At 45.9% G+C, this 19929-nt stretch overlaps 1 protein-coding gene across 2 annotated transcripts in view; it reads left to right on the top strand.

Annotated features, from left to right (window-relative positions):
- LOC137423296 (LETM1 domain-containing protein LETM2, mitochondrial) overlaps positions 1-19929 on the top strand; it is a 136580-nt gene that overhangs the window by 83680 nt on the left and 32971 nt on the right. The window contains exon 9 of one of the 2 annotated variants that reach the window (XM_068110284.2): positions 14747-15266. The exons of the other annotated variant lie outside the window; for it this stretch is intronic. Coding sequence (XP_067966385.1) covers positions 14747-14791 — 45 coding nt within the window. The 3' untranslated portion in view covers positions 14792-15266. Of the gene's footprint in view, positions 1-14746; positions 15267-19929 lie in introns of those variants that run through there. 2 annotated transcript variants of the gene reach the window in all.

Genomic DNA, 19929 nt, shown 5'->3' with positions numbered 1-19929 from the left:
CGACCCACGCACGCTCCCCTCGGCACCCCACGGCGCACAGGTCATGTGGGAGACAAAAGGGGAAAGACAAATGAGCGAGGGGTAAGGTCACAAGGGTACACATCAATAAGGCAATGCAAGGCGAAATGCGTACGGAGAGCGAAATGAGAAAGCTCGTCCCTACCGTACGTCACCCCCCTGTCACCTACACTACCCTTGCCCTTACCCCATATGTACAAAAATCTACACATTACCAATCCGTCGCTACCGTCACGTCTTCCCCTTATTTCCCCTATACCAAATTCGTCGCCACAATCCCTCTACTTCAAAATTTGCCATCACCAAATTCATCATCAATCCTCATAAGGAGGCAGAGATGGAACATCAAAGCACAATGTCACACCCACGTCATGATGCGTCTCACAATCCAAACATTTGCACAGTAAAAAATAATCAAAACATGGCATGGTGTGGAGTACCTGTCACCTCAGGTGAGTGGATGCAGATGGTGCGAGGAGACTTCATCCTAACTACTTTCTAAATGACATTAACACACTTTACACCACCCGGGGTCTCTCCCTGCCAATCCATTGGCCAACTTACACTATGGGTTCTAAAAACCAATTCCCATTGACCAAACTGTGGTGCTTCTCAATTTGGGGTCTCCCTCCCCCGATTCATCTCCCGGTGCCCTCGCACAATTTCTGGGCCGCGACGTGTAGCTCTCCCAGCAGGTCTACCCACCTGCACACCTCCACCACTGCAGTTGCCACCCGAGCTTACCTAGCTCCTCACCCTAACCTAACTAACTGGGGAAGGCCCTCTCCTGGCTCTGTCACCCCCTGGTGCCCTCTGGCACTGGGCTACCCGGGTCCGTCCTCCGGATCCTCGGGCCCCCTCCACAACAACTACTACCGGCTCCCAGAGCCCACCTGCGGCCTCACCTGGCCGACATCCTCACAGTGGTGGAGCGCCCAACCAACTACACACACTAACAGGCTACACGCCCAGCCATTTCCACAACACTAATGCACCCATCCACAGACCATTCTTTCACCCGCACCACAGATGCCAATATCCAACCACAATTTACCTGTACCCTCTACCTAACACTTACACTACCCGCCCCGGGTATCCGTGATGGGGGTCCACTCCTTCCCCCATTCACACCGTCGCACCATCCACTCCACTCCACAATTTCCACCATACTCACTCCACGACCATCCATTCCAATACTCCATGCCATTTATTCCATACAGCCACATACACCTGTTGTTGCACACCTGTGCAATCACCTGGTGCCACCTGCACCCTCCTCCTCTTCCTGGACCATTGGGTCAGCACAATACACAATCACCTTCACTCACTCATACCCTGCTCCACACACCTCTTCAGTTGCACACCTGTGCAATCACACCTGTTCAATCTTCAAACACACGGCATCATCTCAGCTAACTACTCCCCTCTGAAACTTGCGCTTCCCAGTCGTCCCTTTAAACTATTGCGCTCCCTCGTCATTATAATCCACACTAATCTACCTGCGTCCCCACTACAGGTATCAGTCACTAACTAACCTTAACGTCACCTAATGTCATCTTCGCTAGATCCCTACAATATAACCTAACCCACCCCGGCTAGTTTTCACTGCCATCAACCCCATAATCTATTGCGCATTTGCCCCACTTGTGAGGGATGACAGAGTTGCCATCCCTCGACATGGGGGCGTTCCCACTATCATTTTGGCACATCAAATTTCAGCCAATCAAAAATTTTCTACTTACTGCCAATTCTACTCATTTTTCTAAATTTCGGATCAAAAACACTATCCCCACTATCCCCATCACCCGTCTACTTATTACATCCTCTCGGTGCGCCAATTCACGTCTACAGCCCGGCTTCGTACAGCCGAGCAATGAACGCGGGTCGTTTTGTGCCAGCGGCTGGATACGTCCCGCATTTGTGGCAGGGACGGGGGCTTACCCGGGCCGAGATCCCACGCACCACCTCGGCGTGGAGCCATCCAATGTCCCGATCTCGACCTGCCGGCACGTCTCAATAGAAAGTGTTCGCCATGACGACCCTTCCTATCGGGCTGCCCGCTCCGCCTAGTGGAGCCCGGACGCGGCCGTTCCAAGCGAGGCACAGCGTGGATCGCGTACGGCGGTTCTTTCGAAACCGCCGTAGTTCGGATCCCCGCTGGTCCTCGCGGCACGCGAAGCTGCCCGACGCGCACCGAGGGCCCGATTCGGCTATAAGTCGTTCTAACCTCTAACCCGGTTACCGTCAATGCTTCACCTGCACGCTTACATGCATACGCTACCCCTTTCTTGCTCATACCTCCAGCTGTTCCCATGCTCCTCATACCTTTCCTTACACACCTCGGTACAATCATTCCGCTCACCGACTTGGTCACACACCTGACCACCAAACACCTTGGCACACATTCGTCGCTCACACACCTCACCAACACACCTCTTCGCGCCCCCTCCTCGGTCACCTCCTCTGTGACAATCACAGGTGTGCTCTCACTCGCACACCCAACCACGTGCCTCACGACCAACTCAAGTGTGCATTCCCACACACGCTCTACCATTCCAGGTGTGCATCCTTCCATTCCAGGTGTACATCCTCGCTCACCTGTCACAACCAACTCACGCTCCTTGTCACTCTCACAACTCTCACCACCACTCTTGACAACGCACTCTTTCCCCATGCACCTGTCCGTTACACACCTTTCTCACGCATCCTCTTGCGCACACTCTTTCGTTACTTCCTCCGTAACACTTACCACACCGCGCTTCCATGTGCTCCCTCGCACACGCGCTACGACCGACTCACTCTCGACAGCACACTCACTGGTCGGCGCGCACTTTTTCCTCACACACCCCATGGTCGGACATTCTCGCACACCTCTTTTTTCGCACACCAGACCTGTCGCACACTTCACCAACGGCCTCTCACGAACACCCGGATCCAAACCAATCCCCAAGCCGACTGAAGCTTTCCTCACATCATATACATTGCCACTCACCTCCGTACCTCGTCGTCGCACCTCCTTTGCCACCTGCAAACTTTTTATTTGGTTAGTGAGCAGCACATTATGAGTTGAGCACCGACCTTGTACCAATTCCATTACCTTCTCCTGGATTTCTCTCTTAGTTTCTGTCCGTCTCTTCTTAATTTCACTCACCTCTTCTTCCACTTCCTCTAATTTTTGTTTAACCTCTTTTATTTCTCGGTGCGTCTCCTCAAGTTCGTCCTCTAAGGCTACCGTGACCGTCTCTATGTGCATCCTCACCTCTCGGTCCTTCGTCTCCATTATCTCTGTCACCTCGTCCACCCTCATTGTCAGTTCCTCACGTACCATCTGACATTGCCTCTGCGTCGCTATTAATTCGTTTTTAATTTCTTTTTGTGTCGCCTTTAACCCTCCTAGTACCGCAGTGTTCTTTTGAACCTGCTCCACTAGTTCTTTTTGTCCCTCCGTCAGCTGTTCCACCTCCTCCGTCAGATCTTCTATTCCCCCTTGTAACTTTGCCGTATTATTTCTCACCTCTTTCTCCATACGCTTCTCACCTCGCTTTACCTCCTCGCGTAGCCCCGAGACCTCCTCACTTACACCTCGTCGTATCCCCTCCATCTCCCTTGTAGATGCCACCCTCATCTGTCCCAATTCATCCCTCTGAGCATCCAGTTTACTTTCTAACCCGATTTGCACCTCCTCTATCTGGTTCCCCATTCGTTTGATTTCCCGGGCAGATTGTTCCCCTATTTCCCGCAATTTGTCCTCCATCCTATTTTCTAACCCCATTAACCCATTTTTCACCCCCTCTATCTGATTCTCCTGGGCAGCCATTCTATTTTCCACCCCCGTTAACCCATTCTTTACCTCTTTTATCCCGTTGTCTAACTCCTCACCGGTACCCCTCGCTTCGTCCCTCATTACCCCCATTTGGCCCTGCAATCGCTCACCCAATCGCTCAATTTGGCTCCCCATACTCATCTGTACAGCTGCCTGTAGCTGCGCAATGAGGGCCTGCATGTCAATCGGCTGCATGTTAAAGCCCGTTGATACAGCGGGCTCGGCTACCGCGCGCTCGTGCGAGGCGCCTTTTTGCGCGCCTGAAACCTCGTGCGCGAGAGCGCCATTTTGTGCGTCTGATACTCCCTCAACCGCCTCCTCATTGCTCCCCTCCATTTGATCCTGGGTTACCCCTAACCCCTCCTCTAGCTCACCCACCGGCATCCGATCGCCTTGACCAGCCATGGCGCGATTTCAAAATTCGGGTTTTGTAAAACAAAACAAATTTCGGCCGCTCCAAATTTTGACCAAATTTTTTTTTTTAGATGTTTTAAAAATTTGGTTCGGGCCCCGAATCTCACTCCCAGACACCAATTGTTACTTAATAACACAATTGGTGTTCCAAAATTTGGGCCTAACAAATTTAGTCCCAGGTCCGAATCCAACTCCTGACAACCAATTGTTACAGATCGCGGTTTAGATGTTACTTGCCGAGCGAAGGCTCCGCGACCGAACAGTTATTCCCCGCTTAGAACCCGATTTCACCCAAACGTTGGCCGGATCGCACCGCAGCTAGTCAATAGGGAAAAGACAAAGGCGACACGGATGTGAAGAAGAAGAAGAAGAAGACAAAAAGGTTGGAAATACCACTAAATTTATTCCTACTATTTACATGCTCAAAGTAACCAAGGAGAAGGAAAGATAATAAAATAATATACAGAAGGATCAGAGACACAGTGCAATTATTAACTTATACCAGCTTAATTAACCCAGGACAGAACAAACTGAACAAACTCACGTACACAAGAAGGATGGAAAGGCAGGAGGTGGATGGCTGGAGGGAGAGGGAGGTCCAAGGGGGTCCGGCAGCACAACCGGCGCGTTGAGCAGCCGCCGTTCCTTCACGGTCCTGCTCCAAACCGCCGTTCAGGCCCCCAAGCTGCTGTTGTGGCTGCTGTGGACGTCGCGTGCTTTGCCCAGCCTTGTCCGACTCGTCTGGTCCAAACCCTCAACTCGTTCTTGGTCCACTCACTCTTTACCACCGACTCCTCACCGCAACCAACGCAACCAACTGACCACCGACTCCACTGACTGACTCCTCACGACTCTCTCCCTGACCAACTCTCTCTGGCAACCGACTCACTTGCTTCCTGCGTGCGCGCCTTTATAACGCCTCCGGCGATTAAGCCGCCGGCCTTTTGGACACGCCCATCGGGGTGCTCACCTCGGCCCTGGTTGGTCGCGCGACCCTCGTGCTCCGCCCTTGATGACGACGGGCGGGCACGCCCCTCTTCCCCTCTATGACGAGGTGGAGACACGCCTTTCTTCCCCGACTCGAGCACATGGTCAATGGTGGTTTTGGAGGGGATGTAATATGAGCAATCGAGGCTCGGCAATGACGAGAGGGGATGTAATATGGGCAATCGAGGCTCGACAATGACGAAAGGGGATGTGAAGGAAATGGGGATTTTGGGGATGGGAATGAAAGGGGATCTATTCTCTTTCACTGGTGCAATGGAGTACTTCAATTAATGGGAGACACAGCCTTACCCTAAAACACAGAATAAGAGATAACTATCAACAGGGGTATTCTATTACTTGGCTGATGTGTATGCTTGTGGACTAATTATGGGATGCCCTTTCACCTTTACACAGCTCCGGAGGTAGGGGGGCGCAGAATAAACAATAATCATCACCAATTTACCACAATACAACACAATCAAAAAAATACAGTCCTCATCTCCGCAACACTCTTTTTCGAGCTTTTTCGCTCTTTCACGAGCCTCGATCTTGTATACAAAAAAAAAAAAAAAAAAAAAAAAAAAAAAAAAAAAAAAAAAAAAAACACTATATATATATATGCTTTCGTAACAATTATATTGTTTCCTTCCTGTGATGTTTCGATTGTTTGGCCGTCATGTGCCTTATCCACCCACATGTTAAGTGAACCAATCAGTTGGATTATGTTACTTATACTGAAAACAATAAGAACTGATATCATTACAAAACATCAACATAAAATATTAATTATATCAATATTCACAATGAAAGTCAAGCGATGTCTATAAAGAAGGGCTAAACTCGCATTTAACATTTAAAATTACACCGGATACAATCCAGATTTAATTAGCCCCCAGTTTGTGTACAATTTAAAAAGGAGGAAGTACAAAGCCGAATGCCTCAACTCTGTGTTTGCCTCAAAATCTTTAGTCCCAAACCCATCTCTCTCTGTTCCCACCTTTCCCAGTCGAACCAAACTGCTCCTGGACTTTGTGTCCTTCTCTCCTGACAAGGTGGAGGAGTTTTTGTCTTACCTCGACTCTGATTCTGCAACTGGACCAGACGGCATCAGCCCACGGGTCCTAAAATCCTGCTCTGCCGCTCTATCTCACCCTCTCTCTGTTCTTTTTTTTTTTTTTTTTTTTTTTTTTGTATACAAGATCGAGGCTCGTGAAAGAGCTAACATTAATCACACAAAAAGACAAACCGACACACAAAACACAAAAAAACAAGGGGAGCGGCAGAAAAGATGGGGAGAGAGGGGGAAGGACACAAAAGAGAGGGGGAAGAGGGGGAAGGACACAAACACAACATTTGAGAGCAGGGACATCGGGAGGACTTGGGGGGAGGTGGGAGAGGAATAAAACATATGAACACTGCAAGGACTCTGGGGTGAATTACTGGGGGTAGAAAAGATCAAGGTTTTCGATAGGGGAAGATAAGAGATGGTGGTGAACAGCTGTTTTAAAGACCTGGAGGGAGGAGTGGGATTGAAGGGAGTGGGGGAGTTTGTTCCAGAGGCGGGAGAAAAGGGGAATGAAAGAGTGAAGGTGAGCAGAGAGCCTAGACTTTGGCAGTTTAACCATAAGAGGGTTGCAGGCAGATCTTGTGCGACCTGAAGGAATATTGGGGGGACAGAGCACAGAGAGAGCTGGGGGAGCAAGGCCGGAGAGGAGTCGGTAGAAGACAGAAAGACCACCAACCTGCCTGCGGTGAGTGAGTGAAAGGCCCTCGGTGTTGACTACATCGCAGGAGATTCCAATGATTCTGAAAGCTTTGGCCTCAACAACGTGAAGCCGAGCAAGGTGTGAGGCAGGAGCACCAGCCCAGAGGGGGGAACAGTATTCCATTGAGCTGCGGATGAAAGCCTTGCATGTGGTGAGGAGCTCAGGTGTGCCAAGGAAGGACTTCGCACGACGGAGGATGCCCAGTCGGCGACTGGCTTTGGAGGCCAGCTTGGAAATGTGGTTTTCCCAAGAAAGATCATGGCAGATAGTGAGACCCAAAAGCTTGAGCGACAGAACTTCTTGGAGAGGATTGTTGAGAAAGTAGATGGGAGGGTTGTCCAGTCGGTCCTTTCGGAGAGACATTGTAAGAGTGTGAGATTTGTCAGGATTGAAAGACATGTTCCACTTGTTTGACCAGTCTGTGATTTTGTCCAGGTCTGCAGAGAGTGAGGAGGCTGCAGACTGCCGATCTGAGGGATGAGGAATGGAGCGACAGACAGTAGAGTCGTCAGCAAAGAGATAGAGAGGATTTTCAAGAGAGTCAGAGAGATCATTGATGAAGACCAGAAAAAGCACAGGGCCCAGAACACTATCTTGGGGAACTCCAGCCTGAACAGGAAGAGGAGATGAGAGAAACCCATTCAGGGCCACACGTTGACTACGACCAGAGAGGAAGTCCGCCAGCCATGCGTCGAGATTTCCATGGATACCAAAGGAGGAGAGTTTGGTGAGCAGAGCAGGGTGCCAGACCGTATCGAAGGCACGTGAAATGTCAAGGGAGACAGCTCTAATTTCCTGTTTGGCGTTGAGGACCTCCATCCATTGTTGAGAAAGCAGAAGCAGCATGTCCAGAGTAGAGTGACCAGGTCTGAAACCAAATTGATGATCAGAGATCAAGCCATTGGAGAAGAGGAAAGATTTAATATCTGAAGCAATGATGGATTCCATGACTTTGCTGATAATTGGGAGAAGGCTGATTGGTCTGTAGTTGCTGGGATCTGTTTTTGCACCTTTTTTGTGCAAAGCGGTGATGTTGGCTGATTTCCAAGCAGATGGCAGATGACCTTGAGCAAAAGAGAGGGTGAAGAGAACAGAAAGAGGGAGTGAAAGAGCAGAAGAACATGATTTTATGACCCGTGGGCTGATGCCGTCAGGACCAGTTGCAGAATCAGAGTCGAGGGTTGACAGAAACTTTTCCACCTTGTCAGGAGGAAAGGACACAGAGTCCAGGAGCAGCTGGGTACGACTGGGTACGGTGGGTACAGAGAGGGATGGGTTTGGGACACAAGATTTAGAGGCAAACACAGAGTTGAGGCATTCAGCTTTTTCACGTACGGAGTCAGCCATTAAGCCGTTTGAGGTGAGGGAGGGGATGGAGGGGGAACAAACACCAGAAACAGATTTGACCAGACGCCACCAGGATTTGGAAGAGGGAGACAGATAAGAGAGTTCGGTCTTGAGAATGGTGAGATATTGTTTCCTGGCTCTCCTGAGGGTGGACACACACTTGTTTCGGGCTTTGTGAAAGGAAATGAGATTTCCTTCCGTTGGATTTGCTTTCCAGGAGACGAAAGCAAGTTGTTTCAGGGCAACAGCCTCACCACAAGATTCCGTGTACCATGGACGGGAGGAAGGGTATGACAACTGAAGACGAGATGGGATAAATCTGTGCATGAGAGAGAGCAATTTACTTTGAAAGAATTCCCAGGATGAGTTGATGTCAGAGGCGGTAGAGATGGGAGACCAGTCCAGATGATTGATGGCTGCTTGAAGACCGTGCCAGTTGGCCTGAGTGAAATGCCAGACTCGTCGACGCTGAGGAGGCTCTCTGAGAATGGTCAGAGAGATGTCCACTTTGACAAGCACATGATCAGATGAGCCGATTGGAGCAGAAGAAGAGCAGCAGACATTTTCAGGGAAGTTTGTCATAACCAAATCCAGAAGAGAAGATGCTCCGTTGACTGAGATCCGGGTCGGGAAATTGACAGATTGTGTCAGTCCCAGTGAGTCGCAGAAGTCCTTTGCTGAAGAGCCATGGCTGGTGAGAGAGGTACCCACACCCAGCCAACTGACATGGTGACAATTGAAATCACCACATATGAGGAAGAGAGAGTTGGGATGGGTAGATAGAAGTTGGTCCATATTATCAGACAGTGAGATGTAGATGGAGTCATCGCTGTTTGGTGGACGGTACAACACACATATGAACAAAAGGTGGGAGCGAAGGGGAAGCCGTAGCCAAAGGTATTCCTGGGGGTGAGGTGGAGAGAGGGCAGTGGAGGGCGAGTGAGGAAGAGAGTTTTTTATAAAGATAGCAACCCCACCTCCAGGACGAGGCTCAGGTCTATCATACCGGAGGAGGGAGTAACCTGGGAGAGATACCAAGGCATCAGAGACATCATGAAGGTGGAAAGTTTCTGTTAAGCAGATCACATCTGGTTTGTCAGAAGCAACCTGTATGGAGAGGTCAGTCAAGTTTGAGCGAAGGCCCCGGATGTTTGAGGTCCATTCCATTAATGAAGAGGAAGGGGGAGCATCGGGTCCAGAACAGGGGGGGGAGGGGTAGGGTAAGATGTGGAAGAGGAGGAAGAGGTAGGGAGAGCTGTTGAAGGTGTGTCAGAGATTTCAGAGATTTCAGAATAGCTTGGAGAAAGGGAAGAATGGGGCGGACAAAAGGTTTGATGGAGATTGGGTGAGGCACAGTGAGGTGTTATTTGAGGAGGGGGAAGAGCGAGGCAGAAGGTTTGGGGAGATGAAGGTGAAAGTTGGAAGGGGGAAGAAGCAGGGAGGATGCTTTGAGGAGGAGGGGTGAGAGGGGAGTCTGGGAGGGGAGGAGCGAGGGAGATTCTCGGAGGGGGGGGGGTGTGGGGGGAGTTTAGGAGGGAGGGAAGGGGCAAGGGGGGAGATTTGAAAGGGATGGGTGATGGGGAGGATTTGGAGGGGAGGGGTGAGATTGGATTTTGAAAAGTGTACGATTCATGGGAAACGAACATTTTTTGCAAAATGAGTTTGAGACCTTCGAGTCAAAAATACATTTGAGGACACTGGAGGAGGGGTGGAGTTCTGGATAGTTTTGGGAATGTAGAAAGGAGGAACTGTAAGAGATGGTATTATATATATTTTTTGGAATGAATAGATTTGGTGAGCAAGACGAAAGCATCCTTTTGTAGGAAAAGAAGAAAAGGGTGTTATAATATATGAGAGAAAATAGTTGTTCAGGGGAGAGATTATACATTTCTAACCGCGTGATCGCGAACGAAGAACGAACGAACACAAAAGAACAACAAATAAACGAATAAGACCTGGGAAGGAAATATTTTTTTGGGGGGTTTTTTTTTTTTTTTGTGAGTACAGATATTAAACAAGGAGGTACGGGGTGAACGACTGATACGAAACAGAGAACGAAAATAATTTCAGCGCATTCGACGAATCGCTGAGAGAAAAACAAAACCACAAGGTCGGAGACGGTACGGTAGTCTAAGCCTACGAGTACTAGGCCGCAGAATACTCGATACCATTAACCGACGATTGTGTATACATGTACGAAAAATTAGCACCGAAAATTTTCCATAAGATACGCTATAGGTACACACACCGAAAGATAGATACAGTCTCGACAAAAACACGATTGTGAAAGATCACTTAGCTTCGAGAGCGTGAGCGCATGGAGCCGCTTCGAAAAGACGTGACCTCGCCGTGATCTGATTTTCACCCTATCTTTTGCTCAAGGTAATCTGCCAGCATCCTGGAAATCAGCAAACATTACCGCTTTACACAAAAAAGGTGCAAAAACAGATCCTTGCAACGACAGACCAATCAGCCTGCTCCCAATTATCAGCAAAGTCATGGAATCCATCATTGCTTCGGATATGAAATCTTTCCTCTTCTCCAATAGCTTAATCTCTGATCATCAATTTGGTTTCAGACCAGGTCACTCTACTCTGGACATGCTGCTTCTGCTGTCTCAACAATGGATGGAGGTCCTCAATGCCAAACAGGAAATCAGAGCTGTCTCCCTTGATATATCACGTGCCTTCGATACGGTCTGGCACCCAGCTCTGCTCACCAAACTCTCCTCCTATGGTATCCATGGAAATCTCCACGCATGGCTTGCGGACTTCCTCTCTGGTCGTAGTCAACGTGTGGCCCTGAATGGATTTCTCTCATCTCCCCTTCCTGTTCAGGCTGGAGTTCCCCAAGGCAGTGTGCTGGGCCCTGTGCTTTTTCTGGTCTTTATCAATGATCTCTCAGACTCTCTGGAAAATCCTCTCTATCTCTTTGCTGATGACTCCACTCTCTGCCGCTCCATTCCTCTTCCCTCAGATCGGCAGTCTGCAGCCTCCTCACTCTCTGAAGACCTGGACAAAATCACAGACTGGTCAAACAAGTGGAACATGTCTTTCAATCCTGACAAATCTCACACTCTTATTATGTCTCTCCGAAAAGATCGACTGGACCACCCTCCCATCTACTTTCTCAACAATCCTCTCCAAGAAGTTCTGTCGCTCAAGCTTTTGGGTCTCACTATCTGCCATGATCTTTCTTGGGAAAACCACATTTCCAAGCTGGCCTCCAAAGCCAGTCGCCGACTGGGCATCCTCCGTCGTGCGAAGTCCTTCCTAGGCACACCTGAGCTCCTCACCACATACAAGGCTTTCATCCGCAGCTCAATGGAATACTGTTCTCCCCTATGGGCTGGTGCTCCTGCCTCACACCTAGCTCGGCTTCACGCTGTTGAAACCAAAGCTTTCAGAATCATTGGAATCTCCCGCGATGAAGCTATCTCTGAGGGCCTTTCACTCACTCACCGCAGGCAGGTCGGTGGTCTTTCTGTCTTCTACCGACTCCTCTCCGGCCTTTCTCCCCCAGCTCTCTCTGTGCTCTGTCCCCCAAATATTCCTACAGGTCGCACAAGATCTGCCAGCAACCCTCTGATGGTTAAACTGCCGAAATCTCGGCTCTCTGCTCACCTTCACTCTTTCATTCCTCTTTTCTCCCGCCTCTGGAACAAACTCCCACACTCCCTTCAATCCCACTTCTCCCTCCAGGTCTTTAAAACAGCTGTTCACCACCATCTCTTATCTTCCCCCATCCAAAACCTTGATCTTTTCTACCCCCACTAATTCACCCCAGATCCACCTTGTTTGAAATTCCAACTTCTTTCCTGGAAGTCCTGGCAGTGTCCATATGTTTTATACCTCTCCCACCCCCCCTTCCCATGCCTCCCCCCCCAAAGCCCTCTCCCTCCCACAGATCTCTCGATGTCTCCATGTCTCTCGGTCCCTGCTCTCAAATGTTGTGTTTTTGTCCTTCCCCCTCTCTCCCCATCTTGTCTACCGCTCCCGATGTTATTTGTTTTATGTGTCGGTTTGTCTTTCTGTGTGATTAATGTTCGCTCTTTCACGAGCCTCGATCTTGTATACAAAAAAAAGAAGAAAAAAAAAGTGAAATGGTCAAATTCAGAGTACCAATTATGAGTACCAATTATGTTAATTTACTTACTCTTTGAAAAATATTAAATAACTTAAGATGATGTTCAAAGGAGAGGGCAACTCTGTATGAGTACCTACTTTGCCTTTCCAATTTGCGAAATTGATTTAATGTAAAATTGTCCACACAGCGCAAGGACAAGTAGATTACATTCTGCCATTCTAGAAATAGACTGTCACTTTGACTTGTCCTTACTTTGCTTATTAAATATTATTGTTGGCAGTGTTCATTGTGGGCGATGTTATTTTGATATGTTCTACAATCATGTACAGTCGTGGTCAAAAATATTGGCACCCTTGCACTTTTTTCAAATAACTCACAATTTTCTCTAAAAATAACTTGAAATTGACAAAAGTATTTGGTCTCCACAATTCTTTATTTCACTGTTAATATTACAGAACCTTTGTTTTTGATTCAGAACTGAATATGTCCTTTTAAATTAGAAAATAAACAGAAATGGCATTGACAAAATTATTGACACCCGAGACTTAATATTTGGAAGCACAGCCTTTGGACAAAATAGCTGCAGTCAAATGCTTCCTATAGCCATGAATGAGCTTCCAACACCTCTCTCCTGGCAGTTTGTCCCACTCTTCTTATGCAAACTGCTCCAGTTCTCCCAGATTTGAAGGGTGCCTTCTCCCAACTGCTGTTTCCAGATCGCCCCACAGGTGTTCATTGGGATTTAGATCTGGACTCATTGCTGGCCACTTCAGAACAGTCCAGAGTTTTGTTTTGAACCATTCCTAGGTGCTTTTTGAAGTGTTTGGGGTCATTGTCCTGCTGCAAGACTTATGACCTTCGATGGAGACCCAGCTTTCTGACACTAGGTTGAACATTGTGCTCCAAAATACCTTGGTAATCTCCTGATTTCATGATGCCATGCACACATTCAAGGCACCCAGTGCCAGAGGCAGCACAGCAACCCCAAAACATCACTGAACCTCCTCCATGTTTGACTGTACCAATTAGTGTTCTTTTCCTAGAGGGAAGGTGTTCTTTTCTTTGAAAGCTTCATTTTGTTTTCGGTAAACATAGAGATGCTCAATTTGGTGTCAGCTTTACCAAAAAGCTCAAATTTGGTGTCATCTGTCTGCAGGACATTCTCCCAGAAGGATTTTGGGTTGTTCAGGTGTGTTTTGGCAAACTCTAGTCAGGCTTTCTCAGCAGTGGGGTCGTCTTGGGTCTCCTAACTTATAATCACTTTTCATTGAGTTGGCGACAGATGGTGCGAGTTGAAACTGCCGTACCTTGTGTCCTAAGGTCAGCTTGAATCTGTTTGGCAGTTGATCGAGGTTCTTTCTCCACCATTCAAACAATCCTTCACTGCAATCTTCGATCAAGTTTTCTCTTGCAGCCACGTCCAAGGAGGTTGGCTACAGTGCCATGGGCCTTAAACTTCCTGATAACATGGCGTACGGTGGACACAGGAACATCAAGGTCTCTGGAGATGGACTTGTAGCCTTGAGATTGTCCAATGTCCATGCTTGGCTACAATCTTGTGTCTGACCTCCTCAGACAATTATCTGGTTTTCTTTATTTTCGCCATGCTCGTTGCGGTACGCACAGTGACACAAAACAGCAGAATGACTCCTTTTGTCTATTCAAACTGGTTGAATGAGTGATTTTTATATTGCAGGCACCTGCAACTCTCACCACAGGTGAGTTCATTTCCAAAATAAAGGAGAATCACCTGCTTGAAATCTAATTATTTCTAAGAACTTCTAAAAGGAACCCCCCCCCCCCCCCCTTCCCACGCCTCCTCCCCCCAAGCCCTCTCCCTCCCACACATCTCCCTGCTCTTAAATGTTGTGTGCTCTTAAGTGTTTGCGTGCTTCCCATTCTCTTGTCTTCCGCTCCCTCTTTTTATATATTTTGTTTGTCTGGTTGATTTGTTTGTGAAGTAAATGTCAGCTCTTTCACGAGCCTCGATTCAGTATACAAAAAAAAAGAAAAGAAAAAAAAAGAAAAGGTGCCATTAATATTGTCCGGGCCATTTTATGATTTCTTTGTGGAATAAGCTAAGATTTAGTAATTTTTTTCAGCTTTTTTTGTTTTGTTCCACTTGAAACCAACGAAATACATATGTGGATACCAAAATATATTTTAATTTCAACAATTTTCTGGAAGAAATGGTGCATTTATTTGAAAAAAGTAGAAGGGTGCCAATATTTTTGGCCATGACTGTACTTAAGTGTTATCTATGTTATGTGCTGCGGTTTATAATCTCCTCAACCTGTCGCTTCAGATCTCTGAACAGAGGACAAACCAAAGAGGTGATGAAGTCATATAGTCCAGTGGAAGATGATTCTTCTAGTTCCCACAGCTGAGTTGATTGTGGACCCCCAGAATAACTTTTTAAGCATTCAGAATGACATCTCAAATCGACTTCAACTTTGAAAATGATTGTTTCATTCATTATTTTAGATTATGATTGAAACTAGTTTTTAAATATCAGTTTCATGGGCATGAGGAGGAAGAAGACTTTAGAATGTGATCATTTTTGAAGTCCTATGGAATATTTTATTAGCCATGATGACTCATCTCTTCTATCTGACATTTGCCACCACTAAGCACTGCAAAAACATTTTATCACTTTACGGGTGCATTCCTGTTACTACCCACAAGTTTCAAATTAATTACTCTTCTGGCATTACAAATGTATCGGAAGATGCTGATGGCTTTAATCACTCCCACTCCATTGGTGATAATGAGATGCTCTCAAATTAGCATCTCGTGAGAAATAAAGATTGCGAAAAGGTTGAAAACACGAGAACAAGTTGCTTTCAAAACGATCCAAAAATTGCACAGTAAGCCTGTGAAATGTTTATTTAGTGGGTAGTACCTTGTATACGTAGTGTGTTCAAAAAGTATCCGACCTTTATTTTTCGTGCGTAAAAAAAAGAAGCTAGGGAGGCGTTGATTGGTGCACGTATGTAGGCGATCCTAATGCGCACGCGTGAATTTTTTCCCACCTGCAGAAGCTGTCATTCGACGGCAGACCGCCGATGAGTGAGGACATGTAAGTGAGCGCCGTCGGATTTTCGTTTTTGACAAAATGACGGAAAGACTTGAACAACGCTACTGCATCAAATTTTGTGTTTCATCAAACTTGCATCAAAACTGCAACTTGGTTTCTGGGTCGTACCCATAAACCCAGGACTCATCGCCAGTGATCACTGTGTTGAGGAAGCTGGGATCGCTGTTCACAGTCTCCAGCATGTCCTGTGCGATCTCCAAACGGAGTTGCTTCTGCTCAATCGTCAGCAGCTTTGGTACGAACTTTGCTGAGATTCTCCTGAAGCCCAAATCCTCCTTCATAATGGAATGAACGGTGTTGAATCTTGCGGATCGTTTCCACTTAGGAATCGCCAAGCTTTACACAAAATTTGATGCAGTAGCGTTGTTCAAGTTTTTCCGTCATTTTGTCAAAAACGAAAATCCGACGGCGCTCACTTACATGTCCTCACTCATCGGCGGTCTGCCGTCGAATGACAGCTTCTGCAGGTGGGAAAAAATTCACGCGTGCGCATTAGGATCGCCTACATACGTGCACCAATCAACGCCTCCCTAGCTTCTTTTTTTTTTACGCACGAAAAATAAAGGTCGGATACTTTTTGAACACAGTAGTATTTGTGAAATGTTTACTTAGTGGATCATACCTTGTATATTTGTGAAATGTTTATTTCGTGGGTCGCACCTTGTATATTTGTGAAATGTTTATTTAGTGGGTCGTACCTTGTATATTTGTGAAATATTTACTTAGTGGATCGTACCTTGTATATTTGTGAAATGTTTATTTTGTGGGTCGTACCTTGTATATTTGTGAAATGTTTACTTAGTGGATCGTACCTTGTATATTTGTGAAATGTTTATTTAGTGGGTCGTACCTTGTATATTTGTGAAATGTTTATTTAGTGGGTCGTACCTTGTATATTTGTGAAATGTTTATTTTGTGGGTCGTACCTTGTATATTTGTGAAATGTTTATTTAGTGGGTCGTACCTTGTATATTCGTGAAATGTTTATTTAGTGGGTCGTACCTTGTATATTTGTGAAATGTTTATTTTGTGTATCGTACCTTGTATATTTGTGAAATGTTTATTTAGTGGGTCGTACCTTGTATATTTGTGAAATGTTTATTTTGTGTATCGTACCTTGTATATTTGTGAAATGTTTATTTTGTGTATCGTACCTTGTATATTTGTTAAATGTTTATTTAGTGGGTCGTACCTTGTATATTTGTGAAATGTTTATTTAGTGGGTCGTACCTTGTATATTTGTGAAATGCTTGATATTTTGATAGCTCCTCAACTAGTATTCTTTTTTAAATGAAACCCATAGACAGCGAAATGTCGTTATCAGGGATACATTTCCTGATTTAGGTTCATTTATTCGATCAGCAAAAGAAATAACGAGAAAGGCCAAAGAATTTCCACTAACAAAGTCACAGTTGCACCGACTCAGGAAATTTATTACAAAAGCTGGTCTTGAGATTTCGCAACACCCAATCAAGCCTTTTGATAAGGAATGAAACAAATTACCTTTGGCATCTTGAACATTAATGGCGGAGGTGCAAGGCCCAACCGCCAAGCTCAAGTGCAGAGTTTGTTTCGGCCCAAAAATGTCGACATACTTTTATTGCAGGAAACACACATCACCCAGAACGTAGTATATGATTGGTGCCGTCTTTTTGGGGGGACAGTGATTTTTTAGCAACCTGTCTTTTCTTCCGGCAGGTGTTGCTTTCATACTTGGACCAGGGCTAGTACCTGAGTCAATCCTTTTCCAGGAGATTGTTAAAGGCCGGTTCAGCTCTCTAGAACTGGTGGTTAACAATTTCCATTTCACATTATTCAATGTGTACGCACCTAGTGGGAGTACAGAACGGAAAGCTTTCTTTGCGTCTGTGATTAATCACCTGCAGACAGTTGATCTAATCTAAACCAATGTGTGTGTATTGAGGGTGATTTTAACTGTACCTTTGAACCTGTAATGGACAGGTACTCGGCAGAACCTCATCCTGAATCGTGTATTGATTTATCCCTTTTCTTTTCTCGGGTTGGTTTGCTGGATATATGGAGGGTACTTTACCCCAATGAACCTCAGTTTACCTGTAGCCGCCTTACCAGAGGAAGAGTGTCCTTTGCGAGACTCGACTGATGGTATATAAACTCACCTTTTATAAACGCTATAGACTCTCCGGATTATTTTCCAACAATATTCTCAGACCTTCATTTAGTAATCATGGGGTTTCTTTTTCCTCAGTCAATACATAAAAGTGCACACTGGAAATTTAATACAAGTCTTCTAGAAGATGGTCTATTTAAAGAAGCCTTCCAAGTTTTCTGGGCTAATCAAATCCTAAGAAAGCCCTCTTTTTCTTCAGTAAATCTTTGGTGGGACAATACGAAAACCCAGATTCGGGTGTTTTGTCAACAGTTTCGAGCAAACATTACAGATGTTAAGAATGTAACAATGACTTGTTTGGAAGCTGACATTGTACAGCTCGAAGGTAAACTTGCTAAAAATAATAATGTAAGAAACTATGTTATTACAAGAAAAGAAGACTCAGTTGAGAGAGTTAATCCAGGAGAAAGCAGCAGGGTTGTTACTTAGACTAAGGGTTAAGAACTTAAAGGTGTTAGATACACATAGTAAAGCTTTTTTAAATCTGGATTCTGTCAGTAAATCACCCAAGAACATTTTTTCTGTCATTGACCCTAGCGGAGTTGTTGTGGTAAATCCCAGAGACATATGGTTATGTGTTAAAGATTTATTGTCCAAACTGTTTACAAAACAGGTTGTTTGTGATGAAACGATGAGACTTTGAACCCCTCACCTATCCTCGTTAACTGAGCCCCAGCACCTGGATTTGGACTCGCAAATTAGGCTCGAGGAGTTAACGCAAACCCGAGCTGGAATGGGCTCTGGAAGAGCCCCTGGAATTGATGGCCTGCCGGCTGAATTTTATCGTCAGGTTCACTATGTTTTTTCGTTCAAAATTTTTGGAGATTAGCAAAACTATACATTTTTGGAATATTCAGAGCATGAAGAATCCAAAAATTAATGTTGGCATTTACGTAGACACCTTTGCGAAAATGATACTCAGGACAGTGATGAAGATCTGTAAAAGCATATTCCTGAACCTTTGAAGTTATAGGACTTATAGTTCAATCTGATAATAACAAGGCTGCTTTCTTGCTTTATAAACCCATACCTATAAACTTCAAAGGACTTGCAATATCATGTATTATGTAATACAGTTATATCACAAATATAAAGACAATGGTTTTCAATTAACTTTGTTTGTTGCTTTTCTATAATCCTGAGCACTATTTTGAGGCCTTTATTGGATTCTTTGTCCCAGAAAACATAGGATTAGCATATTTAATTAAGTTTCTAGGTTGACGAGAAGCCGAGATAGCGCAAAATATGTATTTTATGGCGGCCATTTTGAAAATCCAAAATCTGTGTCTGTGCAAATGCCAACATTGATTTTCGGATTTTCCATGCTCTGATTATTCCAAAAATGTATAGTTTTGCTAATCTCCAAAACATTTTGAACGAAGTTATATTTGTTAACATAGTGAACCTGACTTATGTGGAATTTTGGAAACCGTTAGGTCCAGAACTGATGCATGTTTTTGAATCGTCACTGACTCATGGAGAATTGCCGTTAAGTTTGAGAAAAGCGGTGATGTCCCTTCTTCCAAAGGCTGGTGACTTGCGACACATGAAGAATTGGAGACCTGTTTCTCTGCTATGCAAACAACAACACAACAACAGGCATTTTAAGGCCATTTTACCTGCTAGAGCGGGGTTTAGCCTTGCGGGCCCCATGACAATCTTCTACATTTTGCCCTATTTTCTGCATCTCCCCTTGTTAACCCCCTTGCCCGCATTTCTTCTTCCACCACCTTTAACCAAGTCTTTCTCGGTCTTCCCCGTCCTCGACTTCCTTCAACATTCATTTCCATCACTCTTCTCAACCAGTCACTTTCATCCTTCCTCAACACATGAGCAAACCATCTCAACCTGTTTCTCTTCACAGCATCCATCACAGGCTCTATTCCCATCATCTTTCGCAATTCATCATTTGTCTTCCTCTCTCTCAACGATACTCCACACATCCACCGAACCATTCGCATTTCCACCCTTTCCAGCCTTCGTTGCTGCTCTACATTCATTACCCATGTCTCGCTCCCACAAATCAAAACACTTCTCACACATGCAGCACACACCTTTCCCTTCAGCTTCAACGACACTGCCCTCCTCGTCAGCACGCCACTCAGTTCTTGAAACTTCTTCCATGCACATCTCACTCCAGCAACCGTTGCCGAGTCTGATCCACCTTCTCCATTCAGCATGTCTCCTAGGTAGCACAATGTTTTCACACCTTCCAGCTTCATGCCGTCTCCAAGATCCAACT

The sequence above is a fragment of the Myxine glutinosa genome, chromosome 3 (genome assembly GCF_964187855.1).
Source record: "Myxine glutinosa chromosome 3, kmMyxGlut1.1, whole genome shotgun sequence".
Taxonomy (NCBI): domain Eukaryota; kingdom Metazoa; phylum Chordata; class Myxini; order Myxiniformes; family Myxinidae; genus Myxine; species Myxine glutinosa.
Note: the sequence above shows the minus strand (reverse complement) of the source record. Positions and strands in the feature narration are given on the sequence as shown.